Source organism: Capra hircus, chromosome 22 (assembly GCF_001704415.2).
Source record: "Capra hircus breed San Clemente chromosome 22, ASM170441v1, whole genome shotgun sequence".
Taxonomy (NCBI): domain Eukaryota; kingdom Metazoa; phylum Chordata; class Mammalia; order Artiodactyla; family Bovidae; genus Capra; species Capra hircus.
The window spans coordinates 54274664-54302307 of NC_030829.1; the positions used below are offsets into that span (position 1 = coordinate 54274664).

At 47.4% G+C, this 27644-nt stretch overlaps 1 protein-coding gene and 1 long non-coding RNA gene across 2 annotated transcripts; one reads left to right on the forward strand and one right to left on the reverse strand.

The window, feature by feature from the left end:
- On the reverse strand, positions 859-4353 carry TMEM42 (transmembrane protein 42). The gene is made up of 3 exons (XM_018038418.1): positions 4110-4353; positions 2105-2251; positions 859-1521 (listed from the first exon to the last, which is right to left on the reverse strand). Exons 1-3 carry the CDS (start codon positions 4299-4301, stop codon positions 1381-1383), a joined length of 480 nt encoding a protein of 159 aa, XP_017893907.1. The 5' UTR covers positions 4302-4353; the 3' UTR covers positions 859-1380.
- On the forward strand, positions 4198-27644 carry LOC108633369. Its single transcript, XR_001917031.1, has 3 exons — positions 4198-4220; positions 25109-25236; positions 27381-27644. It is a non-coding gene; the product is annotated as an uncharacterized LOC108633369 (long non-coding RNA).

The following is a 27644-nucleotide window of genomic DNA, read 5'->3' on the forward strand; positions in this document are numbered from 1 at the left end:
GCAGTGACGCAGCACCCTCACACGGGTGGGTTCACGAGGTCAGAGCAGTGCTGGGACTGCAGGAAGCCATACCTCAGCCATAACTGTTATTTTTTTAATGCTTTTGTTTTCTGTAGTTATTGTACCTGAGTGGGTGGAAAAGACTGAAATGTCAACTGCTTGTAATGTCATATCATAAATGCTGGGGAACCATCCCGATAAGGGTAAGCTGTGAGGAAAGTGTTGGCAGGATACAACTTCCTTGTTGTTCGCCACCAGTGGGCGAGTTGGAATTTAAATCCTCTGAGTATTAAAAAACAAAACCAGTTTGCATAATGGATGATGTTTGCTGTAACTTCTGCCTCTTGGAGCCTCAGGACAGAGATGACAGATGGAGACGGACTGTTAGGGTTTTAAAAGGCAAAGTTGCTCTTAAACCAAAGTTAGCGATAGTTGCTAAGTGCTCTTGTGAGACCATCAGCCTATGACTTTTCAGCTTGTGTGCGGATTTCTGGCGGGTGGGGGACTGTCCAATCAGGACTCAAAAATGGCAAGACGGCAACTTCAGGACTCAAAAATGACAAGGACCAGGGTTCAATCCCTGCTCAGGGAACTAAAATCCCAGAGGCCAAGTGGTGCAGTCATAACATAACATAAAATATTATAAGAGATATGCACAGGTATGCTCCTGAATTTGAAGAACACTCGCCCGGGCAGAGCCAGGAAGGAAGTGGCAGGCAGAGAGCAGCCAAGCCCCAGGCCTCGAACTGAGGATGTTATTTCAACTCCCCTCCGAGAACTGTAGCTCACCCCAGTTGCTTACTCCAAAAAACATGAGGAAAGGAAAAAAATCAGGACAGAATCGAGATCACACACTTGGCAGTTTAAACTTACAAAAACAAGCATTTATTAATCTATTTTTTCTTCTCTTGCTTTAATACAGAAGCATGAGGCTGATGGTCTGGTAACATCGATGTGAAGCCAAAAGCCCAACCAGTCCTGATTCCAAAATCCTGTGACTGGCCTTCGTTAGGCAACAGGATTGCAGTTACAGTGTGGTCTCAAGTCCATACAGGAAGCTGACCAACCCCAGGGTCTCCTGCACCTGCCCAGGCTTGCCGGGTGGGCCAGAGAACATGAGAATCAACAGCACAGCGCAGATGGATGGAGGAGGCGGCTTCAGGCAGAACACTGCCGAGGTGTACTTCCCCTGCCAGAAGCTGGAGCTGTCCACGCACAAAGCTTCTTGGTCACGGGCCCACTTCCCTGGGCAGCATCCTCCTCTGGCCCGGGGTCGGAAGGCTGCGCACCCAGATCGCCCTGAGCTGCGGTCCCCACGTGCCAGCACGAGCCTGAGCCGCCATGACTGTCTTTCCAGCGGGTCTGCTTGGCCAGCTGGTGCTACCGCTGCTTGTGTGGAAGGGGCTTTCTGGGCGGTGGGAGCTCCCTGTGGATCAGGGTGAGTCCACAGAGGATGAGGAACACTCCACCCCACCACAAGACCTCCTGGCACTCTCCATACAAGACAAAACCCAGGAAGGCCTGTGGGACAGAGACAGCTGTGAGGCCGGGTGGACACGTGCCTGCAGGGTGGGTGGGCACCACCTGACTCCCCTGTGGCCCAGTGCCTCCCAGGGCAGGAAGAAAGGTCTGGAGCTGGAAGTCTTGGGCCTGAAACCCAGCTGTGGTCTTCAACAAGTCTCATCTGTAGAAGCAGGGCGGGTACCTCCTCACGGCACTGGGCCAGCAAAGGGGACGAGAGAGGCCAGAAGCCAGGCCCTACACACAGCTGGCCCAGCACGCCCGCCCTGCTTGGACTGCACGCTGACTGGCTCAGCTCCACTAGGAGGGAAGAACTTCCACCCTGCATGTCTCCTGCCTGAGTTCACAGATCCTTGTGGAGCAGCGAACAAGTAGGCTTTTGACAGCTGGCCTTCCTCACCATCTAACTTGAGAAGTCACCCAGTTTGAGGTTGGAGGAGAAGCCACAGGAAGTCAAGATACCGCCCAACCTCTGCTTCGGTTCCGGTCCCTTCTCCTAGGTGGGAAAGTAGGGTGTTGCCCAAGGACAACCCACCCAGAACCCAGGTTTGGGATAGAGGAACCATACACTCAGGCTACTCACCGAGTTGAGGATGTTTGAAAAAGTCACCGTGACAGATGCAATGGCTGAAGACATGGACAAACTGAGGCCCCGGCTAAAGAACGTCCACATCAGAGAATTGGTGGTAGCCATCATAATAATGCCTAAGACGCAGAAGCCCACGTTCACCTGCAGGAGAAAGGGTCACTGCAGCCACGGTCAGCCCTGGACAAGCTTGACCAGCAGCCACCCTTACAGCCACCCAGGGTCACGGTCCCTGCTGGGCAGCCAGGCTGCCACAGCCTGGGGATCCTGAGCTTTCCTGCATAGGACTTACTTAACCCTCAGCTGGTAGCATGCTCATTTAACACGTGAAGCAAACTCAGAGAAGACATTTATTTGGCCATTATACTAGCCATGTGACCTTGGGCAGAAGTGCTAATTCATATCCAGTTGTCTTCCATTGAACACCAGTCTGCTACGGCCCCACAGTGACCAGTGCAGTGGGGTAAGGTCAGTCTCAGTGGGCCAAGTAGTTACCCCCAGTCTGAGTAAATGAGGAGCAGAGTCCTCACATGCCAGAATCAGGTAACACAGGAATTGGTGGTCTCCCTGCTGTTCTATGCAGCCTATAAGCCACTCAGCCAGGTCCCACTGGGCATTCTTGAGCTTTTACTCGGTAGCAGGCCCTGGGCTAAGTGTTACAAGTACATTTTTATTTATTCCTTAACTTCATTTTACAGATAAGGAACCTGAGGCATTAAGGAACCTGCCTGAAGGGCCACAGCTTGGGGGAGCCACCAGGATTCAGGCCCAGGCAGTGGGACTCCATGCTCTGAACTAGGACACAACATGGGAAACCACACCTGGGAGTGTCTGACTATAGTGATCCCAGGCATCACTTGGAGAACATGCAGATTTCATTCATTCATTTGTTTCAGGAGACTACTGAGAGAACAGAGGGTCTTTAGAAGCCTCCAACACAAAGGACGTGCGGACCCCTTACTTGGTTTTGAGTTATTAACCTGCCTTCAGAGAGCCCCTTCCCTTGGGGATGGCACCCATCTACATCTCCTCTTCTTTCTCCTAACAGTTTTCCATCAGCGGAATATATGGTGTCTTGAGGAAGGAGTGTCTCTGTATAATTTACACAGAAGCACCATTATGTGCCAGTGGCAGCCTACTTATGTAAAGGCTTATGAAGGTCTGCTGCACAACTGAGAAAACAAGAAAACCTCATGGCTCACGGTCACTCACCTTACTTTGGACCACTCAGTCCAATGAGAATTACACACGCCAGGATACCAACCTCAAGCATGGCAGTGCTCATTGGATTAGCCCTTAACAGGCTTAAACCTAAAGAACCAGCCTGTCTACTGTCTCAGTTGGGGACTAACCCTGAGTTGCAGCGGCTGCAATGAAAACTCTTTACCAAGCAGAAGCTGGCCTATCTGACTTGAGATGGGAGAGAACACCTTAGCAGATGTGGGGAGGCAGTTCAAGAGTTCTCAGCATTGGGGAAATATCCAGAACGGTTGTCTCAGTCTTCCTTTTATAGGACATCCCAAATTCCCAAATTTCCTGGCAGGTGGGTTGACCAGTCAAAACACCCGTTAAAGACGGAGTTGGGCAACAGGCTTCTCACCTTAAGAGTCACGTGGAGAGAAATGCTCAGGCACAAAGGGCTTAAAATGAGAGGTAGAGAGTGGATGGAGGAGGTGTGCGTCTTCCCCGAGAGTGAACTAGCCCAGTCGGAGGACAGATTTTTGGGGTCCCTGGTAAGGGAACAGGCCTCAGTCCCCGACGTCTCTTACCACCTACATTGGACGAGGGCTGGGCGTGATTCCGAGTCGAAGTATGCTCTTCTGCCCCCGCTGTTCTGCAGCGCCTGGCTACGGATGGGCCCCCCAACACAACCCCCAAAACAGACCCGCGGGGGTCGGACGGCCCCAGCGCCGCCAGCCCCGCCCCGCCCCGGAGCCCCGCAGCGCCCCTCCTCCGCCTGGCCCCTCCCGCCGGCCCACCGCAGCAGCGCCCCCGGCTCGACCTCTCTGCCGAAGGCCAGCTTGGCGGAGGCGGCGGCCAAGGCCCCGAACGCGCCGGCGCACAGGCAGTTGAACACGCCCCAGAAGCGGCGCCGCATCGCGCCGGCCTGGAGGTGCGGGGGGAATCCGGCAGAGGTGTTAGGGTAGGCGGCGGCGCACACCCCGCCGCCTCCGGGCAGCGGTCTTCCCGCCATGGCGCTCGCGGCTACCTCTTGGGGTGTCAGCCAGCGGCTGGGTCGGAGGCGCGACGATTGGACGGCGGCCTCACGTGAGCGCCGCACCACGTGAGTGGGATGGCCAATTGCGGCCCCGCGATGGCCTCGAGGGGTGGGGCCGCCGCAATCTTCTGGCGGTGGCCGATTTTCCGCGTTAGGTTTAGGCTTTCGCGCGAGCACTCCTGAGCCGATATATCCAAGGCTGACTGTGGTCGCTGTTGTAGAACAACTCTTCGTGACTCAGCAGTTTCAACCCCTGTTACTTGGTGGGGTCCAGCATCAGTTTCCCCTAAGAATTGTTTAAAATGCCGAATCCCAGGCCCTGCCCCACACCCACTGAATCAGAATCTACATTTTTAACAAAACCCCCAGGAGACTGACCTGCACCTCCTAGAAGCACAAAATGGAGAGATGCGATGGCAGAGGGCGCTAGAGATCTGCAGGGTCACTAAGAAAGCGGAGTTGCAGTTGAGGGCTGAGGAGGGAGGTTAGGGCTTCTGGCAGATGGCCCAGATGGTTACATGCACACTGTAGGAAATTTAGAAAGTATAATTAGAAGAAAATAGTATTCATCATCACCCCACCGAGATAATCAGGTGACATTACTTCCCCTTTCCCATACACTTAAATACTGCTAAAATGTTTTCCCTTAAGAAGTAGTAAATTTCTCTGAAAACAAACTGTCGTTGGGAATTTCCTGGCGGTCTAGTGGTTAAGACTCTGCTTCCACAGCATGGGGGGCACAGACTTGATTCCTGGCTGGGAAACTAAGACTGGCATGCCATGTGACAGGGACAAAAATAATTAATTTAATTTTGAAAAGATATATGTGCTTAGTTGCTCAATTGTGTCCAGCTCTTCGAGGTCCTATAGGCTGTTCCAGCCAGGCTCCTCTGTCCATGGGATTCTCCAGGCCAGAATACTGGAGTGGGTTGCCATTCCCTACGCCAGGAGAATCTTCTGCACCCAGGGATCCAACCCACATCTCTTGAGTCTCATGCCTAATCCCCAGCTCCTGTGAATGTGAATATATTTGGAAATGGGTCAACTGTAATCAAATTAAGATGAGGTCATTAGGATGGGCTCTAGTCTGACTAGTGTCTTTAGAGAAGAGGAAGACACAGGGCACAATGCCGTGTGACCACAAAGGCAGAGACTGGAACACTGTATCTACAAGCAGAGAAACACAAGGGTTGCCAGCAACACCACAAGGTAGAAGAGGCGTAGAACAGTTTGTACTCTGGAGGCGTGAGCCTTGCCAGAACCTGGATTTTAGACTTCCAGTCTCCAGAACTGTGAGAGAATGTGAATTGGTTGTGTTAAGCCACCTGGTTTGTGCCAGTTCGTTGTGGCAGACCTAGGGAACTCAAATAACTGAGAAGACCCAAGCCTGTGTATTACCAGCTTCCCTAGTCCACCACCTTCTCTCACCTGCAAGGCTGCCGTCCCCTGTAAGATGGGGGGCCCTCCCACCGATCCAGCTGGCCCTGTGGATCACATAACTCCTATTGTTAAGTCAGTCACCACAAATCAGGGACCCCATTGATTCAGTCAGCACCCTTATATCACTTGACTCCGATATATTGATATTAAGCCAGCCCCCTGAACCCATCACTCTCCCTTTTAAGGAAGCTTAATAAAGGAAAGACGAAAAGTGTCCAAAAGTAGGCAGTGCATCATCAAGGCTTCCTTTTTGGTATTCCTATAGAATGGTATTTTAATAGACCACAAATTTATTGAAGATGTACCTGCATGATAACAGTCTTGTTTTAAAGGGGGATATTAATTTTTGGTTCTTGGTGCTTCCCTGGCGGTCCAGTGGTTAAGACTCCACACTTTGAATGCACCAATGTGGCGAGCATGGGTTTGATCCCTAAATGGCAACCCACTCCAGTACTCTTGCCTGGAAAATCCCATGGATGGAGGAGCCTGGTAGGCTATAGTCCATAGGGTTGCAAAGAGTTGGACACGACTGAGCGACTTCACTTTCTTCTTTCTTTCTTGGCAAACAGAATCACACACAGACACACACACACACACACACACACATTTTCAAGATGCATCAATAGTAATTGTTTTATGTTATTGACATAGAGCTTATATATTACCTTTTAGAATGCCATGACACTTTAAACAGTTTCAGATCTTTATAAAGCTATATATAAAATATATATGTGTATATATATACACACACACGTTAGTTTTCAGACCCATCTGAAGCATAATTTGAGTGAAGCAAAAAATAGTATGTCAAAGAATAAGTGAAAGCAAACTACCTTGCTCCAAAGCTTCTGGTGCCAGTGGCTTTCCGGCTCCCTGTGAGGTCATGTCCCATTCTCTCTCTGCCTTCAGCTTCTGCTCCTCTCTCCTTCCTCCCTCGCTGGCCTCCTTATGTACCCAAGTGATAACTGGAGTATTCCAGATTTAGAATAGTTGCATTTCTTCTCTCTGGGTTACTTTCCCCCGACATCCACATGGCTTGCTGGATAACCATCTTATTTATTCAAATGTCGCTTGCCCAGGGCCTTTATGGTTTCCTCTATGTTTGAAAATACAGGGACTTCCCTAGTGGTCCAGTGGTTAGGACTTGGTGCTTTCACTGTTGGGACCCAGCCTTGATCCCTAGTCAGGGAATTAGGTCTTCCCTTCCGTTGTTTAGTTTTTCTTCTTGCCATTATCACTTGCTAAATACACATTTTATTTTAATTTTGCTTGTTATCTGTCCTCTTGTTTTCTTTTCCCCACTAGAATGTAAAGATAAACACTGCAAAAATTTATGATTTTTTTTTTTGCTGTGGTTTCCTTGGAGCCTAGATCTGTATCAGTCATATAGTAGGTACAAAGCCATATTTGTTGAATGAATGAATGAACAGCTATAAAACAGATACAAAGAGACAACGCACAGGATGAGATCGTTGGAACTAGAGTTTAGGGCCAAGAAGAAACCAGGAACTAAATATTCATCAATAGTAAAAAATTAGTGTTTTAAAATTTATTGACAGAGACCATAATAGTAACCATTTTTTTCTTTTGCTTAATGTTTGCCTTTCTGAACATTATTTTGTGTAAAATAAAAGGGGGTTATGATACTTTAAAGGAGGGTCAGGTTAGAATGCACTTCCATGATGAGTTAAAGAAAGAAGGGTCTGGAACACTGCTATAGGACAAGACTCAAGGATTAGTTTTTAGAAAGAGAGAGAGAGAAAGGAAGGCAGGAAGGAAGTGATAGGGACAGAGCAAGGGATGAGGTCATTGTTTTTTCGTCGTTGTGGGCGTGCTCACTTGCGTCCGACACCTTGCGACCCCGTGGACTGTATAACCTGCCAGACTTCTCTGTGCGTGGAGTTTCCCAGGCAAGAATACCAGAGTGGGTTGCCTTTTCCTTCTCCAGGAGATGTTCCCGACCCAGGGATCGAACACATGTATCTTCCATCTCCTGCATTGGCAGGCGAGTTCTTTACCACTAGCGCCGCTTGGGAAGTCCAGATAATTATTAATAAAGAATTGATTCCATTAGGGGATTCTAGTAAAGAAAAAAGTATGGGAGACCCCTGTAAGTTACTGATCACTGAAGAAAGCAGGCTTGTTTAGCAACGAAACTGCAACATCGGCATGAAACATGCCCGGAAACAAACAATTGTGGCACGAGAGCCACGTCCTGCCCCGTGAGCTCAGTAAAGTAGTGACTCCTCTGCGCACACTAAAAACAAAAATATAAGGGAACGGTGATATACTAAAACCTGGGATGATTCACCGTTTCAATCATGTGCCACTGCCTTTCCGCTCATTTCCATTGCGCAGTGACGGTCCTGGCTCGACGTGTGGGGACAAGGAAACTCCTCCTGTCACCCGCCTGTCTGTAAGCCTCACAAGCGTCCTGTTGTAGTAAATCACTTCTTATCTATCGCTTGGCCTCTTGCAGACATGGATTTGATTCCTGGTCCCGGAAGATCCCACGTGCCGCAGAGCAGCTAAGCCTGTGTGACATAGTTATTGAGCCTTGCCCTAGAGCCTGGGAGCCGCAACTGAAGCCCAGGCCCCAGAGCCCGTGCTCCACAAGAGAGACCACTGCGATGAGAAGCCCGAGCACCGCCTAGAGAGTAGCCCCTGCCTGCCGCAGTTAGGGAAAAGGCCGAGCCCCGACGGAGACCCCGCACAGCCAAAGACAAATAAATAGCAGTATTTAAAAAACAAACAAACAGAAAGCCAGGCATCCAAGCAGATGGCAGACAAGGGTTGTAGAGAAGCGCCTTTACTGGGGTCTGCATTTGTTTATTTCTTTATTTATTATCGAGCAAAGAAAAAGCGGGCTGAGGAGCCGAAGTAAGAAGACCAGTGAAAATGGTTGCAAAGATGTCCTGGTTTAGGCCTGACACCAGGAGGGAGTGTGTTAATTTCTTCTTGCTGTCAGCCATTCCCAGGTGAACTGAATAAAGGTATTGTAGTTTAATCTTCAGGCACATCGGGGGAGGGGTTCCCAGAGAGGAGCTGTTGCATATATTTTAAGCTATAGGCAACATCCCTTTAATGATTAACTTGTCACAAAAGCAATAGAGAACAAAGGCTACAGTAAAAGAAACTGACCTGTTACGGAGGCAGATTTATTGATTACCTAATCCAGCCTAATTCATTTCATGAATTTTTCCTTAGGTAAAGGTTATTCTGCTGGCCTGGATGTAAATAACCATCAGTTTGTCTTCAGAATCATGTCTGCATTACCACAATATATTGAGGCTTTTCTTGCTGTATCAGAGGAGCTAACGAAAGGCAGTTCTGATCAGGCCAAAGATAAAACTGGGAAAATCACTATCATATAGAAAATGACTGCCGGGGCGCCATAACTGAACGTGGTTTCATGGATTTAAGAACAGCGAGCTGCAAGGTATTCTGATAGGCGTGTTGTAAGAGACGAAGGGAAATTCTGGCTCGAAGGAAGGAAGGGCCCTGTCCAGAGTCTGTCAGGATGGACTCAGCAGAGCTTGAACCAAAGTGATTGTAAGAGGGTCCTAGATCCCGTGTTTGTATGCTATTTATTTTTATTAATTCATGCTTCTACTCAGCTACGGTTTTTGAAGCCCTACTATGAGCCAGTTACCGTTCTAAGCACTGTGCATATATCGCGTTAAAAACAATCCCTGCTTTCTTTCCTTCTACAGAAGGGAGACTGATATTAAGAAATAATTTACACGTGCAGAGCTGGGCCGGTAGATTGAGAGCAGCTGTGGTGGAGGTGGGACTCGGCGAAAGGTTGGCTCCGGAGCTCAGATCTGCAGGGGAAGGAGGGGCGAGGAGACCTGAGGAAAGAAGGGTCTAGACTCAAGAAAGAGCGAGTGTGGGCCTCCAAGGAGGGGCCACCTGATCTGCTTGAGGAACGCTGGGAGGTCAGTGTGGTCAGAGGCCAAGAAGCAACGGGGAGATTAGCAGGGCGGCGAGGAGGAGCCCAGACTAGAGGGCCTTTGGCTACTTGAATTGTGGACAAGACCTGGTGCCATGTGAAGACCCTGAGCGGTGTATCTGAGAAGGCCCAGCCCGGCTCCTGTGTTCATGGTAGGCATCAGGGTATGAGCGTGGAAAGAGGGGGCTTGTTTGAGGTTTCTGTGGGAAGCAGGCAAGGGAGGCTGGGGGATTTGACCAGAGCATCGGTGAAGGGTTGCATGAGGGGTATTCAGAGTTACTGACTGGATGCTTGCTGAGTTGGAGGAAAGGGAAGAGTTAAAGGCATTTCCATAGCTTTGGTCTTGAGAACTAGAGGAATGAAGCTGGCGAAATGTGTGTTGTGCTCAGTCCATCAGTCACAGCTGACTCTTTCCGACCCCTTGGCCTGTAGCCCTCGGGGCTTCTCTGTCCATGGGATTTTCCAGGCAAGAATACCGGAGTGGGTGGCAATTTCCTTCTCCAGGGGATCTTCCCGACCCAGGGATCGACCCTGGGTCTCCTGCATTGGCAGGCAGGTTCTTTATCACTATACCACCTGGGAAGCCTTCCTGAAATAGGAAGACCCCATGAAAGGCAAGTTCAAGTCATCTCTTTTAATATAGAGCTCTGTGTGTGTGTGTGTGTGTGTGTGTGTCTTCCCTTTGTGTTGTTTACCTGTTGAAAAACTAGATTGTATGATGTATGTGGTTTTCCACAATGTGGATTTTGCTGATTATTTCCCTTCGGTGCCATTTAACATGTTCCTCTTTTCCTCCATGTTTTCTGGAAGTTGCCAGGTGGGGACTGTAAGCTTGATGGAGTTCATGTCTGATTTGTGTCCGTTTCACTGTAGTTCTCTGTGCGGGCCCTCCCCTCTCAGCCGTCTCTCGTGTCACATGGATGTGTTAGCAGCCGTGGATGTCCTCCTTGCTGTGTTCAGTCACTTAGTCCGACTCTTTCCGACCCCATGGGCTATAGCCCTCTGAGGCATTCTCCAGGCAAGGATACAGGAGTGAGCTGCCATTTCCTTCTCCAGGATAATCCTCCTCATATCGTACTAACTTGCTGCAAGTTATGAAATGATGGCACTCTGATTTAGCATTGAGCCTTCACTGATGAGCTGTAATATTTCCGTAAAGGGAGTAGTTAGCTATATTACAGTTCATCTGGGTAACGAACTGTATGGACTAAATACTGGATTTTTTTTAACCCTCTTTTTCTGATAGTCAAAATAGTGTTAGTTACCTAGCATCTTCCAAAATTAAACATTTTTTTTCCTTCCAGTGAACTTATAGAATTAAATATCCGTGATGTATTTTAATCCATTGCAGGAAATTCTGATTGATGTTAATGAAAATCACCCTTCTTTGGCTCTGGGGTTTTGAATGATCCTCCGTCTCCAGTAGTTGTTTTGTTTCTGTTGCGGTTGTTTCTGTTGCGACAATATGTTCCGGGCTCCTCTTACCCAGTTGCAGTCCTGGAATCAGTCATTTCTCCAGGAGCCTAGTGTTTTCTTAATGGAAAATGGTATTGAGTGATGACAGTCTGGTGCCAGAGTTTGATCCTTGTTTGGGGACCTTTTCAGTGGACAGAGCTAGGACACACATCTGCAGTTTGTAAAAGATAACCTCATTAAGTTATCTTAGTGACATATTGACACTTCTAATTCAATGCAGAACTATATAGGATTTTTTTTTTTTTTTTTTGGCTGGGTCATGGCTTGTTTGTTCCCTGACCAGGAATCAGACCTGTGCCCCCCACAGTGGAAGTGATCTCAGGTGGCCTTAGCCTGCAGAGGCTTGGAGTGGGGCTTGGGTTCCTCGCCAGAGATTGAAAGTGCCAGATCCTAGCCACTAGACCGGTGGTTAGTGACGAAGGACCTGGCCCTTCAGCTTTGCAGAAAAGGATTCCTACAAAGACAGAAAGTAGTTACACAAGTAAAGTGTTAAGAGGAAAAAAGTACAATTCGTGTGGATAGGCAGATGAAAGAATTCCAAAGGCTGTCTGCAGGTAAATAAATAGCACACAGAATAGAGATAGAGTTTAGAGCTCTTTGTTTGTTTGTTTAAATGTTTACTTGTCTGCATCGAGCCTGTGCCATCTCCCTTGTGTCACGTGGGATCTTTGGGCTCCGTAGTTGAGGCTCTCGGGCTTAGCTGCTCTGTGGCGTGTGAGATCTGAGTTCCCTGACCACGGATCGAACTCAAGTCCCCTGCATTGAAAGGAGGATTCTTAACCACTGGATAACCAGAGAATTCCCCGGGCAATTGTTTTTAAGCAAGTGTGAATGTCAGAATCTCCCCGCTGCTTGTCACAATGCTCATTACTGTGATTCTGACTTGGGAGAACTTGGTTGGCGCACAGTAATGTTTGCTTTTAATAAACATCCAGGGATCACTCTGTGACCCATACACTGAAAAACGCCATCTTGAGTTCATGGTGTGAGGTCTCTCATGTTGAATTTTAAGGTGTCAGTCCTGCATGTAGGACAAAGTTATTAAAGGGAAGAGTAGAACTTGTCTGACCAATTGAAATAAAATGGCATACGTAACTGCCTGTCCCTTCAGCTAAAATATAGTGGCATGGTGGTATTTTTAAAATCCTTTTCATAGACTAACTATTGTAAAGTGAATTTCAGCCTCCCCTTCTGAGTCATTTTTCGCATCCCAATTCTTCTTTCCAAGCTAATTAAGCAGTAGAAACCAGCTGAGACCACAAAAAGGAGTGGTTGATCCATCAAGTTTTCCTGTATTATTGTATTCTATACGTGTCATGGGGCTTTCCTGATGGCTTAGATGGGAAAGAATCTGCCAGCAACGCAGGAGACGTGGGTTTGAGCCCTGTATCTAAGTGGGATGGAACATGATTTAATATAAATCTTTGATTTGCTGTTTAAGGAGCTGATGTTTGCTGTAATTGACTTTCTCCCCCTCTTTCCTAGTAACATGCAATTTGAAACATCCATTACTTGTTCTTAACTAAGGCTGAACCGTATTGACTACATTGAAACTGCTATAGTAGCACTTGTGACATGTGTTTGAATACAAAGTATATCCATCAGCATTGTGGCAATTACAGTGGATATCAAATGGATTTTGTAATAGCACTTAGAATGCTGTTGTTTTAGGAGTGTTACCGTCAGGACTTCATTTGGGGTCTATAGTTTCTCTTCATGCTAATGATAAACACTAGATTTTGTATGTATATGCATTTTTATTTTGATAAATGTTTGGCTGTGTCATACCATTAGCTAACAAATGTAGATTTACTCTTTCATAGTTTCTCGAAGCTTTTACAAGGATGCTAATACATGCCCCACAATATATTTCTTCTTCTTGTTCAGTCGCTAAGTCATGTCCAGCTCTTTGCAACCCTGTGGACTGCAGCACGCCAGGCTCCCCTGTCCTCCACTGTCTCTTTTTATTACTATACAATTTTTAAAAAGAATCCATCTTAAACTAATGCTTTTGTCATTCTTTATGGTCATATCTATTCTTGCAATGTAACTGCGCCTTCCATTGTCCTTAATCAACTTTATAAAAGACATAAAAAAAAGACATAGAAACAAGACAAAGTTATTTGATTTCATATCAATTTGAAAATAAATCAGTTCTTCTCAAACAAAAACAATAATAGCTGCCCCAAACCATAGGATATAAACATGTTTTATGTTTATATCCCTAGGACTGCAGATACATTGATACCTAAACTTAATGAAAGGCAGAAACAATGACATTCTCTAAATAATTCTTTATAGAATGAGATCTACTTCTGAAATAAATACCTTAATGACTTGAATTTGATAAATTAGACACCAGGGGAAAGTTTCCTTTTGATCCCACTTGAGTCAAATCTTTGTCAACAACCCTAATGCTTTTAGATGGCAAAATTATGTCCCTATGTTTGGACAAGACCTATCAGCCTGATTTAAAATGCTTATTTGTGCATATTAGATGCACTATTGCTATGTATTTATTTTACGAAACATTATTCTGTTTAATTAAGAGTTTTCTGCTGAAGTATTTATTCCCTGCTGCTAAGTCACTTCAGTCATGTCCAACTCTTTGTGACCCCATAGACAGCAGCCCACCAGGCTCCCCCGTCCCTGGGATTCTCCAGGCAAGAACACTGGAGTGGGTTGCCATTTCCTTCTCCAGTGCATGAAAGTGAAAAGTGAAAGTGAAGTCGCTCAGTCGTGTCCGACCCTCAGCGACCGCATGGACTGCAGCCTTCCAGGCTCCTCCGTCCATGGGATTTTCCAGGCAGGAGTACTGGAGTGGGGTGCCATTGCCTTCTCCGATTTATTCCCTACATATATAAATATTTAATTGCAGAAGTATAAAGTTGATATGTTTTCTATTTTTCTGACTATATTTAGTGCAGTTTTCATTGGTTCCCAGTGTTTTATTTCTTTTAATTTCTCAGTGTAGTCTTGTTCTCATAAGTCATAGTTTTATTACTACATCTGTTAAAAGGAGCAATATAAATTTTCCACCCCTTTGGGTAGTTTACTATTAGATTTTGTGTCTATTGAAAAGGAGTTATGTTCACAATTTTTGCCTGTAAAGTAAGCTGCATAAAATTCAATATAGATTAATAATACCAAACTGTGATTTAGTTTCATCCAAAAGAGATGAAAACATGACTGTGACATTGTATATTTTTTTGTCATTCCACTCCCTGGCCTTGTAGTTTTAGCAAAAATTTCTGAACTTTGGTGAAGCAATCAAGAAAGTGAATTTTCTGTTTTTTATATGCATTTTAAGAAACTATGCTGTTTACCTCTTGAAAGAACATAGGATAAAACATTGCTCAACTGTACCTAAAGATTGACATTTTCTGTGAGATCTATTATGACTAAATAGTATGTTAATCAAAAGGTTATTTATCTAATTATTTGTTAAATCATTGTACTGAGATTGGAGGGTACAAAGAAATGGGATGAGCCAATAAGAGAGTAATAACTACAAGATAATATTAGAAAATAAAATCTAGTAATATTCCATACCCAGGCAACTAGCATCTTCGTAGAGGACTCTGTAGTTAAAAGAGCACAGTCACAGAGGAGAATAGAGGCTGTTTCACCGACGTGGATAGAAACTGTTGAATGTCTCAGCTGGAATAATGAATGAGAGAATCAGTCCACAAATATTTTTTGTTTCTTGTGTATCAGGAATTGTGATGTCCCTGGAGAGAAAAGAGAGTATGACGTTTGCAAAGAATGAACACCTGCTTTGAGAAAGGAGAAAAAGGAAAGGGTGTAGATTTTCATTACATTCTATTGATCAATACCATCCTTGACATTTTATCTCATTTAACTCTAAAAGTTACGCAAGTGGATTTTCTTATCTCCATTTTGCAAAATGGTTTCCTTGTTGGCTCAGACAGTAAAGAATCTGCCTCAGTGCAGGAGACCCCGGTTTGAGCCTTGGTGTGGGAAGATCCCCTGGAGAAGGGAATGGCTACCCACTCCAGTATTCTTCTTTCTTGGAGAATTCCACGGACAGAGGAGATGTTGCCGAGTCCGGCATGACTGCGTGACTAGTGCTTCTGCAAAAACAGTGCTTGAGGGGAGAATAAAACTCACGGAAAGTCACTAGGTCTTAAAGAGAGAAAGCTGCGATTCCAATGTCAACTGATCTTATAAATATTTCTTTCTGGAACATTAAGAAATTATGAACAGAGGTCAGTGTCCTGCCATCACAGTGAGAGTTGAACTAATCACTGAAGTAATTGTACTCACCCCGTCCCTTCAACGGTCCCTGGTTTGGGAAGATCCCTGGAGGAGGGCGTGGTGACCCACTCCAGTATTCTTGCCTGGAGAATTCCCGTGGACAGAGGAGCCTGGCGGGCTGCGGTCCACGGGCTCAGACAGGACTCAGCGACGGACGGCACAGCACATCTCTTCAACCACCATACAAGTACATTTTCTCTCGTGTCACTTAGTTTTCCTGCCCGTGATTAGAAATAGTCCATTTCAAGTGACCTTTGGTCTAGTCCAATGTTTCTGAATAAAAAATTAAATCTTAAGGTAAGATTGTGATAGACCTGCGCAGTTAGTTGCCAGGCGAAAGGCATGGAGGCAAGCCAAAGGGCTGCGGGTTGTTGTTACAGATGGTGTCCACCAGAGGGCGCCAGAGCACTGGCGAACTCAACCAGCGGGTCCAGGGCGAGACTTCAAGGCTAGGTGATGAGCTTGGAGGAACCCAAGGATGCCCCCTGAGAGACAGGTTGATTAGGGCGCACTTCTAAATCCAGGACTTCCCTGGTGGCTCAGACGGTAAAGCGTCTCTCTACAATGTGGGAGACCTGGGTTTGAGCCCTGGGTTGGGAAGATCCCCTGGAGAAGGAAATGGCAACCCACTCCAGTACTATCGCCTGGAAAATCCCATGGACAGAGGAGCCTGGTAGGTCTATGGGGTCACAAAGAGTCGGACACGACTGAGCAACTTCACTTTCACTTTCTGTTTCTAAATCCCTGGCCCAAAGTGCCTGCCCTCCGCAAGGGAGCAGGATGGGCCTTCCGCACGCACTGGGGCCCCTTCCATTCTGGTTGGGTGGCCTCACGGCCTGACTATGGATTGTTTCTCCAGACGCAGAAAAAAACCTGCCTTGGACTTCCCTGGTGGCACAGGGGATGAGAATCCGCCTGTTAATGTGGGGACGTGGGTTCAATCCCTGGTCTGGGGAGATTCCACATACCTCAGTGCAACTCAGCCCAGGTGCCACAGCTACTGAGCCCACTCTCCAGAGCCTGCAGCCTGCGGGTACTGAGCCTGCGCCCCACAGCTGCTGAAGCCCACAGGCCCTCGAGTCAGCAGGACAAGAAGGGAGGCCACCTCCGTGAGGGGCCCGCACCCCACAGCTGCTGAAGTCCATGGGCCCTCGAGTCTGTGTGCCATAAGAAGGGAGGCCACCTCCGTGAGGGGCCTGCGCCCCACAGAGAAGAGTACCCTCGTGCACCACAGCTGTGGAAAGCCCATGCAACAACGAAGGCCCTGCAGAGCCAAACGCAATTAAAAAAAAGACATCCCTGCCTTGACTTCTTGTGGACGCACAGTAGAGGCTCAGTAGTCATAGCGTTAATGACTATGTGCGTCATTTTCCAAATAGAGACTCAAGTGTTACAGCCTTCGTTCCGTAAACCTTAGGGTGCTTACCAGACGTGGGATCCTTCAGGACGGGATGGCGGTCTTTAATGGAACCAACAGTAGGTGTCGCGCAATTAGGTGTTTGGTGGAAGGAGCTGAGGTGTGGCGTGTCTGCTTTCTCTGTGTTATTAAAAGTGGTGCTAGGGGAGTGGCATCCGCACAAGGAACAAGCTTGTTAAAGATGCCAGTTCATGGGCCCGACACCAGAGCTGCAGACTCACAGTTTCGTCTTTGCGTGCTGGAATGCTTTGTATGCGTGTTAAAGTTTGAGGGGCAAGATTTGAAGACGTGCTTTTCACTCTAGGCTTGCCACAGAGACAGACGACACAGTGAGTTTCAAATACTACTATCACCTGTGACCTCCTTCACACATTCTGTGTATTGGTCCGGATATGTAGTTGAAAATGGATAACCAACAAAGACCTGTTGTATAGCACACGGAACTCTACTCAATGTTATGTGCCAGCCCAGATGGGATGGAAGTCTGGGAGAGAATGCATACATGTATCAGTTCAGTCGCTCAGCCGTGTCCGACTCTTTGTGACCCCATGGACTGCAGCACGCCAGGCCTCCCTGTCCATCACCAACTCCTGGAGTTCACTCTCACTCACGTCCATCGAGTCAGTGATGCCATCCAGCCATCTCATCCTTTGTCGTCCCCTTCTCCTCCTGCCCCCAATCCCTCTCAGCATCAGAGTCTTTTCCAATGAGTCAGCTCTTCGCATGAGGTGGTTAAAGTACTGGAGCTTCAGCTTCAGCATCATTCCTTCCAAAGAAATCCCAGGGTTGATCTCTTTCAGAATGGACTGGTTGGATCTCCTTGCAGTCCAAGGGACTCTCAAGAGTCTTCTCCAACACCACAGTTCAAAAGCATCAATTCTTCAGTGCTCAGCCTTCTTCGCAGTCCAACTCTCACATCCATACATGACCACAGGAAAAACCATAGCCTTGACTAGACGGACCTTAGTCGGCAAGGTAATATCTCTGCTTTTGAATATGCTGTCTAGGTTGGTCATAACTTTTCTTCCAAGGAGTAAGCATCTTAATTTCATGGCTGCAGTCACCATCTGCAGTGATTTTGGAGCCTAAAAAAATAAAGTCTGCCACTGTTTCCACTGTTTCCCCGTCTATTTGCCATGAAGTGATGGGACCAGATGCCATGATCTTCGTTTTCTGAATGTTGAGCTTTAAGCCAACTTTTTCACTCTCCTCTTTCACTTTCATCAAGAGGCTTTTGAGTTCCTCTTCACTTTCTGCCATAAGGATGCTTTCATCTGCATATCTGAGGTTATTGATATTTCTCCCGGCAATCTTGATTCCAGCTTGTGTTTCTTCCAGTCCAGCGTTTCTCATGATGTACTCTGCATAGAAGTTAAATAAGCAGGGTGACAATATACAGCCTTGACGTGTTCCTTTTCCTATTTGGAACCAGTCTGTTGTTCCATGTCCAGTTCTAACTGTTGCTTCCTGATCTGCATACAGATTTCTCAAGAGGCAGGTCAGGTGGTCTGGTATTCCCATCTCTCTCAGAATTTTCCACAGTTTATAGTGATCCACACAGTTAAAGGCTTTGGCATAGTCAATAAAGCAAAAATAGATGTTTTTCTGGAACTCTCTTGCTTTTTCTTTGATCCAGCGAATGTTGGCAATTTGATCTCTGGTTTGTCTGCCTTTTGTAAGTCCAGCTTGAACATCTGAAAGTTCTCGGTTCACATACTGTTGAAGCCTGGCTTGGGGAATTTTGAGCATTACTTTGCTAGCGTGTGAGATGAGTGCAGTTGTGCAGTAGCTTGAACATTCTTTAGCACTGCGTTTCTTTGGGATTGAAATGAAAACTGCTGAGTTTTCCGAATTTGCTGGCATATTGAGTGCAGCACTTTCACAGCATCATCTTTTAGGATTTGAAATAGCTCCGCTGGAATTCCATCACTTCCACTAGCTTTGTTTGTAGTAATGTTTCCTAAGGCCCACTGGACTCCACACTCCAAGATGTCTGGCTCTAGGTGAGTGATCACACCATCATGATTATCTGGGTCATGAGGATCTTTGTTGTATAGTTCTTCTGTGTATTCTTTTTTTTTTTTTTTACTTTATTTTACTTTACAATACTGTATTGGTTTCTTCTGTGTATTCTTGTCACCTCTTCCTAATAGCTTCTGCTTCTGCTAGGTCCTTTCTGTTTCTGTCCTTTATCGAGCCCATCTTTGCATGAAATGTTCCCTCGGTATCTCTGCTTTTCTTGAAGAGATCTCTAGTCTTTCCCATTTTGTTGTTTTCTTCTATTTCTTTGCGTTGATTGCCCAGGAGGGCTTTCTTATCTCTCCTTACTATTCTTTGGAACTCTGCATTCAGATGGGTATATCTTTCCTTTTCTCCTTTGCCTTTCGCTTCTTTCCTCATCTATTTGTAAGGCCTCCTCAGACAGCCATTTTGGTTTTTGCATTTCTTTCTCTTGGGGATGGTCCTGATCGCTGCCTCCTGAACAGTGTCTTGAACTTCCATCCTTAGTTCTTCAGACACTCTGTCTATCAGATCTAATCCCTTGAATCTGCTTGTCACTTCCACTGTATAATCATAAGGGATTTGATTACCTGCATGGTCTAGTGGTTTTCCCTACTTTCTTCGGTTTTAGTCTGAATTTTGCAATAAGGACTTCACGACCTGAGCTGCATCCAGCTTCCGGCAAGACTGGCCATCCACAGGGCTGAGTCACTGCTGGACACGCTAGGCAGTGGTGCGCCCTCTCCAGCATGTGGTCGTGGGTACTCAGATGTTAGTTACATGGTGGTTGGCCGCCCTCAGAGGATCAAGTGGAGAGAACCGGGGCAACGGTGAGGCCTCTGCCCTGGCCCCAGAAGCCGCAGTGTCCCTCCTCTACTGTCAGTGATAATACAAGTTTGGTTCAAGGGAAGGGGGTCACAAAGCCCACCTTTCAGTGCAGACTGATGTCAAAGAATTTGTGAACATAGCTTAACACCGCTACAGGTGCGTGGCAGTGTGTTTTGAATGTGCAAGAGACGTGTTGTTAGGGGCGCTGGGTGCTGCTTTTCTCTGAAATGCCCTCCCCTCCCCAGCACCGTGTGTTCTTGTTGTTGTTCAGTCACTAAGTCGTGTCCGACTCTTTGCGACCCTATGGACTGCAGCACGCCAGGCTTCCCTGACCTTCACTGTCTCCTGGAGCCTGCTCAAGCTCAAGTCCATTGAGTCATGATACCATCCAGCCATCTCACCCTCTGTTGCCCCTTTCTCCTCCTGCCTGTGTGTTCTGGTGAGCAGCTTTTTTCCAAGAGGGATTCTTCAGGAAGGGCGTGCAGGCACAGCCTCTCTCTCGGGGATGGCACGTGGCACCACGCTCACAGGTTTGTTCCCTGAAGCCGCTAGCCCTGTTCCTAGCTGTAAGCTGGCTCACTTTCTGTGAATCACGAGGAAACCAGGCATCAGAGTGCACTAAAGCGGGAATGCAAAGCCATCATCACAGCTGTAAATGCTGCCGGGGCGTGTGTTCCGCAGGTGGCGTGCACTCCGCAGGTGGCGTGCACAGGAGGCTGTCGCCACACGGAAGGACACTAGCCTTCTGTCTCTTGTTTTCTGCAGAAAGAGCATTCTCGAAGGGCATGTAGCCACGTGGCAGAGCCACATCGAGCCACCTGCCAGGGCGCCAACGGCGCCCAGGCTGGAGGCTTTCATCAACTCCCACGGTCACTGGGACACACTCTTTGCCAGGCTGTCCTTCCAGGGGACCTTTGTTGGTTCAGGAAGATCTACAGCAGCTCCTTCCTGGAGGAGATTCAGGGCTGCGTCTCCAACATCTACGATCCTCGCATACTGACCGACGGCCTCTGGGGGGACCTGCTGAAAGAGGACCCAATGTGGGGGGCCTTTGGCTGTCTCCCCCATTTTGCCCACTGCTGCCAAGGTCCAGCCCCGGTGGATCCAGGATAATTTGAAGCGGGGATGGCGTCGGCGAGGAGAAACTAATTTATCTAGAGATATTAGATTAAGGAAGAAATAGTATAGTAGGAAATTGAGACGGAGAAAAGGAGGCTGAATAATTTGGTTTACGGGGAAAACCAATAAAACCTCGAGACGAGAGGTTTGCACTATATACGTTAGGCCACCAGCGCCCACTTGAACATCGAAGGGTGCCCTGCCTTACGCTCCCTTTCACGTGGATCTTAGCAGCCAGGGCAAGTAAGTAGACGTGGTGAGCCTCCCCGCTCCAGATGGGAATTCAGCCACAAAAGGGGAGAAAAGAAAGACATGGGGAAGTCCAGCTTTGGTGCAAGACTCCAAAAACTCCACTCTCAAAATCAGCTTATATACCCCAAGTTGTACATAAAGAAATAATGGAATATGCAGAGTTATGCAGGGGCAGCAGTCCTGACCGTCATTGAGACCAGGCTTTCTTTTTGCATACCCTCCCGTATACAAAAGGTCTCAGGTGGTTTACATTATCTTCTGGCCAAGAGGCCTGTTAACATTTTTATGGCTCTCTTCCTGGATAATTGTCCATCAACCAGAAAACTCCTTTTCCCTAGAAGTGTTTTTTCTTTACTCTGCATCACCCTCAAAGTACTAAGTAAAGTTACATTCCTGTAGAACAAAGGTGCAGTGGGTTATAACAGAAAGTACTTAACTCAAAGATCTAATGTTGCTAATACCAGGTCTACTACCTGTTTTTCTATATACCAACTATCTCTACAAATAAAAGATATGAAAATATGGCAGCAAGTATTGGCTCAACACATGAAACCTTTAATCAGTCCTATTCTAATGATTTTGACTCCTCGGAAGCCCCGACATTCCTAGGATGTTCTAAGCTTCCTGTGCCTCCTGTGGTCGGGAGGCCTCAAACAGTCACATGCGCAGCTGTACGAGTCCCGTAGGCAGGCTAGAAAGCCATCAGAGGGGTTTTTGGATTGAAACACCCTTTCAAATGCAGAAGACTAAAGCCCTGAGTTGACTTTTTCCAGAGTGTGTTACAAGAGTGGAAAAGCAGAGTACAAAGGCCAGCAGACTTTGGTTTTTTGGGGTACATGCTCAGGAAATACCAGGGGGAAGCCCTGAGATTTGACTCGCCTTGCCCATCAGATCTCTGCCGCATGACCTTGTCACGGGTGGGATTCCTCACGCTGGCTCCCGGCACACTGCTACAATGAGAGGAAAGAAATCTGCAGGCCTTCAGGCACCCCGAAGCCGTGGTGTTTGGGGTGAAGGGCTCAGATTTTCTCCCAGAAGTGCTCCCCGCCCGTCCCAGTGCACCACAGGGCGCCGGCGTCCTCGGGGGCCTTGCTTACGGTGTTGGTGCCTCATTTCCTTGTTGTAGCATCAGGGTTTCTCTGCCTTGGGAACTAACAAATTTAGAATCTCTAAGGATGTCGTCGCTCTCATCCAGACCCCCTGGTTGCCATTGGTCACGTGCTTCACACGCTGGTTCTCACCTCTCAGCTTCATGATATAAGAAGACGAGGACAGGCCTGAGTGGCCCTCGCAGCCAACGATCCCAGTGGCAAGACTTCCGTTCCTTCTTGGGGAGCAGCACATTTTGTTTGATTAATTAAACAATATATTTTATATTTTTTATAAAATACAGTTTATATTTGATAACTTATATATATATATAATTATTTATAACATATAAAATATATTTTATAACTTAGTGTGCCCGTTGCAGAATATTTGAAAAGTACACAGATGTGTACAGATCATTTCCTGTTCCATCAGGATGGTGACCGGGACCATCATGAGACCTTTCCTGCCCAGTGAGCTTCATTTACTCCTGGGCTTTTTCAGCTAGCTTCCTAGGGAGGACGAAGTCTCCAGCCCAGCCACAGTTTCTGTCCCCTAACAATTCTTCCTTCTTAACAGTTTTGAAATTCAGATTTGTTTTGAAATTCGTATTTTTAATGTTGCTTTGTGTTGGAAAATTGCAAGGGACAGTTGGAGGCATGTCTTTCAAACACCTTTGATAGGATCAGGAACATGTGGGCTGTCTCTACATGCTTTTTAGAAAAGTAGGAAAATTAAAATGAGAAAGTAGTAGACGCGAACCTTTTTTCTACTGTGAAAGTGTTCCTGATCATTAAATATGCTTTGAAAAATAGGCTTTTTAACAACTATGTTATATTCCACCTCAAAGCTGTACTAGTTTGATTACTTAAGGAAAGATTTTTTAGAAGCAAAAATTAAATGTGGGAATTAGAATTCCTTGCTACCTTCTGCCTCTGGAGGGGCCCAGGGAGGGTAGATGTGTTGGGGGAGGTTTCCCACCAGCTCTAGATACTGGATCTAGCTTGTCTAGACTTGGCGAGTAGTCTATGCTGTTGGTTCCCAGGGTCACTTTCCCTTAGTTGAAATCACAGATTCAACATGAGTTACATCAGATTTGCTCTCAGCTCATTGCCACGGTTCTGAGGAGAGGCAGTGTAAGTGTTGGACCGGAAGGTCTTGTCAGGTGAACACCACCTAACTCAAATTACCCAAAGCATCTTTTTATTTGATGTAGTAATTCAAACACAAATTATATTCCACAATTGAAAAAAAATTCATGGAAACATTAAGTTGAATATGACATTATTTGTTTATAAATGAATTAGTAGTTTCGTTCTTTTTTCCCCTAAACTGATCTTGTTAAAGGAGAGAATAAGTTCTAGCCCTATTTTTTCATTAAAATTATTAGCAACTTGTATATTTTACTACTGAAGATTTTTAAAGTAACTAGGACTTTTTAAAATGTAATATACCTGTAGATCTTCTAGAAGAAGATCTGATTTTGGTTAGGAAAGCAAGCTGGAGGAAATACATGTAGTATCCTTTCCACACACTTGCGCACCTTCCCAGAGTCAGGCATTGTGCAGATGTCTGTATGTATGGCAGCGTTGTGTGTAGGAAAAGGTGGGCAAGGTGATGGATTACCTCTTGGGAGTGGGGGTAGAGGAGGGGGCAGCGAAGGGGAGGACACTCAGCTTGTAGTGGTGAGCGCTGCCCTGCCCCTGGAGCCCCAGATGCCCATTGCCTAGTGGTTGCTGTGAGCACAGCCTGGGTTCAGGTTTAAATCGTGGTGCTGGAGCTCACCAGCTGCAAGTTACATGACCTCGTTTGGAGCCTCGGTTTCTTTGCAGGATGGGCTAAGAGTAGGAACCCTCCTAAGGTGCTCGTGAGCATTGCATGTTATCAGTCAGTCAGTTCAGTCTCTCAGTCGTGTCTGACTCTTTGCGACCCCATGAATCGCAGCATGCCAGGCCTCCCTGTCCATCACCAACTCCCGGAGTCCACCCAAACCCATGTCCATTGAGTCGGTGATGCCATCCAACCATCTTATGCTCTGTCGTCCCCTTCTCCTCCTGCCCCCAATCCCTCCCAGCATCAGAGTCTTTTCCAATGAGTCAACTTTGCATGAGGTGGCCAAAGTATTGGAGTTTCATCTTTAGCATCATTCCTTCCAAAGAACACCCAGGACTGATCTCCTTTAGAATGGACCGGTTGGCTCTCCTTGCAGTCCAAGGGACTCTCAAGAGTCTTCTCCAACACCACAGTTATAATACATCTATAATATTGCTACCACCTAGGAGGGCTGTCCCTGGTGGCTCAGCTGGTAAAGAATCCACCTGCAATGTGGGAGACCTGGGTTTGATCCCTGGGTTGGGAAGATCCCCTGAAGGAGGAAATGGCAACCCACTCCAGTATTCTTGCCTGGAGAATCCCATGGACAGAGAAGCCTGGCAGGCTACAGTCCACGATGTTGCAAGAGTGGGACACGACTACATGGGGAAAGGCTACCCACTCCAGTATTCTTACCTAGAGAATCCCATGGACAGAGGAGCCTGGTGGGCTACAGTCCATGGGGTCGCAAGAGTGGGACACAACTTAGTGACTACAGCACCACCACCCCCACCACCACCACCTAGGAAGCGCACAGTGTTAGCTGTTATTGTTCTGCCTGCAATGCGGGAGACCTGGTTTCGATCCCTGGGCTTGGAAAGATCCCCTGGAGAAGGGAAAGTCTCCTCACTCCAGTATTCTGGGCTGGAGAATTCCATGGACTGTATAGGCCATGGGATCACAAAGAGTCAGACACGACTGAGATAGTTTCATTTTCATGCATTAAAAAGTCTAAGAACAAAGAATTGGACGCAGTGGGGGTCACCCAGTGCACTGGCCGCTCTGGGGGTAACCAGGGTGACGCTGACCCACGGGCGTTGTCCCCTTGCCTCCTCCCAGGTTTTTGAGAGGCAGCTGCAGCTGGCTGTGTCTCTAAGGAAGTCCTTGGCGATCCACTGCTGAGATGCGGAGGGCGATCTGCTGAAGATCATGAAAAAATGGGTGCCTCCAGACTACAAGATTCACAGGTGAGAGCCTAGAACTTCAGTAGGCAAGGGAAGTGAACAGGCTCCTCGGTCTAGGATGCTACTGGGAAGAAGAAGCTGAGGGAGGAGAGTGTTGATAATGTCGCATCTTTATATAGAATCTTTTCCCAAGATTAACTATCAGCTTGATCCATATGAACTTTATGGTATTTGAGTTCTTTTAATCTAAAAACATGACAACTTCATTTGGTTTGAGCTGATACCCTAAATCATTGTGATCCCCATCCCATGAAAGTGTGAAAAAGGGAAAGTGTTAGTTGCTCAGTCGTGTCTGACTCTTTGCGACCCTGTGGACTTGTAGCCATGCCGTGAAGCAGGCTGAAATGGGGGCTTGGTTCCCAGAGATGAGAACTGTTGATCTTGGGAGAGGCTGCCTTCAGGGCACTTGAAAAGAAATTTTGTCTCCTTTGAATTGAATAAAGCTCATCTTTCCCCCTTTCCCCCCTTGAAGTCCAGGATGTGTCTTCTCTAAATGGTATTTCCGTTCAGTTCGGTCGCTCAGTCGTGTCTGACTCTTTGCGACCCCATGAACCACACAGCTCGCCAGGCCTCTCTGTCCATCACCAACTCCCGGAGTTCACTCAGACTCAGGTCCATTGAGTCAGTGATGCCATCCAACCATCTCATCCTCTGTCGTCCCCTTCTCCTCCTGCCCTCAATCTTTCCCAGCATCAGTGTCTTCTCAAATGAGTCAGCTCTTTGCATCAGGTAGCCAAAGTATTGGAGTTTCAGCTTCAGCATCATTCCTTCCAATGAACACCCAGGACTGATTTCCTTTAGGATGGACTGGTTGGATCTCCTTGCAGTCCAAGGGAGTCTCAAGAGTCTTCTCCAACACCACAGTTCAAAAGCATCAATTCTTCCGCACTCACCTTTCTTTATGGTCCAACTCTCACATCCATACATGACTACTGGAAAAACCATAGCCTTGACTAGACAGACCTTTGTTGACAAAGTAATGTCTCTGCTTTTTAATATGCTATCTAGGTTGGTCATAACTTTCCTTCCAAGGAGTAAGCGTCTTTTAATTTCATGGCTGCAATCACCATCTGCAGTGATTTTGGAGCCCCCCAAAATAATGTCAGCCACTGTTTCCCCATCTATCTGCCATGAAGTGATGGGACCAGATGCCATGATCTTCATCTTCTGAATGTTAAGCTTTAAGCCAACTTTTTCACTCTCCTCTTTCACTTTCATCAAGAGGCTCTTTAGTTCTTCACTTTCTGCCATAAGGATGGTGTCATCTGAGGTTATTGATACTTCTCCCGGCAATCTTGATTCCAGCCTGTGCTTCCTCCAGCCCAGCGTTTCTCATGATGTACTCTGCATATGAGTTAAATAAGCAGGGTGACAATGTACAAAATGGTGCCTAGGGGTTCTTTAGTTTGGTAAAGTCGCCGACCCCCTCATCATGTGCCTAGGGTGTGGGCTGGGCTTGGAGGAGGTGCCCTGGAGGAGCTTTGAGAGATGGTCACTGGTCCCTGTCCTGAGGATGTGGGGCTGAGGGGGACACTGGGTGCCCTGGGAACCAGAGGAGGGGCCCTCGGCTGTGTCTGGCTACAGTAAGGTCAGGAGTGATGCCCAGTTAGTGCTTTCAAGAGGGATGAGGATGGGTTAACTGGGGAAACAGGGAGTCTGTATCCCAGGCCGGGTCATGACAGGTGGCCGAAGCGGGTGGGGCTGTCCGGCCACTAGACGCCTGCCTCCAGGGTCCCTGAGCCGGGAGAGTGTCGCCTCTGAGCGGAGCCTCCATCAGAGACACGAGGCGTAGGCACTCAGCCCTTGTGGGCTGACGTGTGTTGTACTAAGGGTGCAGACGGGTCAGTTCAGAGAAGAAAATTCACCTGTAGGCCAGCCCCCCGTGTTCAACTTCCTATTTCCTTCTTGTTCACTTGACCACGTGGACGTAGTCTTTCCCTGCTGTCATTGTGATCCAGAGGGACTTGGGTTGTCCACTCTGCTGCTGACTGCGTGGACCATGAGTCCTTCCCTGGGATGCAGTCTTTCTGTGTCTGAGAATTTACCCACGGGCAGTCCCATAAACAAGGTGATGGGTCTGGAGGAAGTCGGGGGCTCTGCAGAGCCGGTTAGGAGGGAACCCCGACCTGGAAATATTCTTCCTGAAGGCACTGCTTCACCGGCAGCTACCGGGTCGTCAAGCCCCTGCTGGAGCTCTTTCCCACCATGTCGGTGGGGTTCACGGCCGTCCTGACCTGCTCCTCTGCCCAGGAGAGCTGGCAGGCTGTGAGAGAGATCCCGCTGGAGAGGATCGTCATGGAAAGCGATGCCCCTCATTTCCTGCCACGACAGGTAGGGCCATCTTCAGGCTGAGCTGAGGCTCTGGGAGAGGGTGGGAGGCGGGCGGTCACCGCACGGGGCCGGCAGGACCC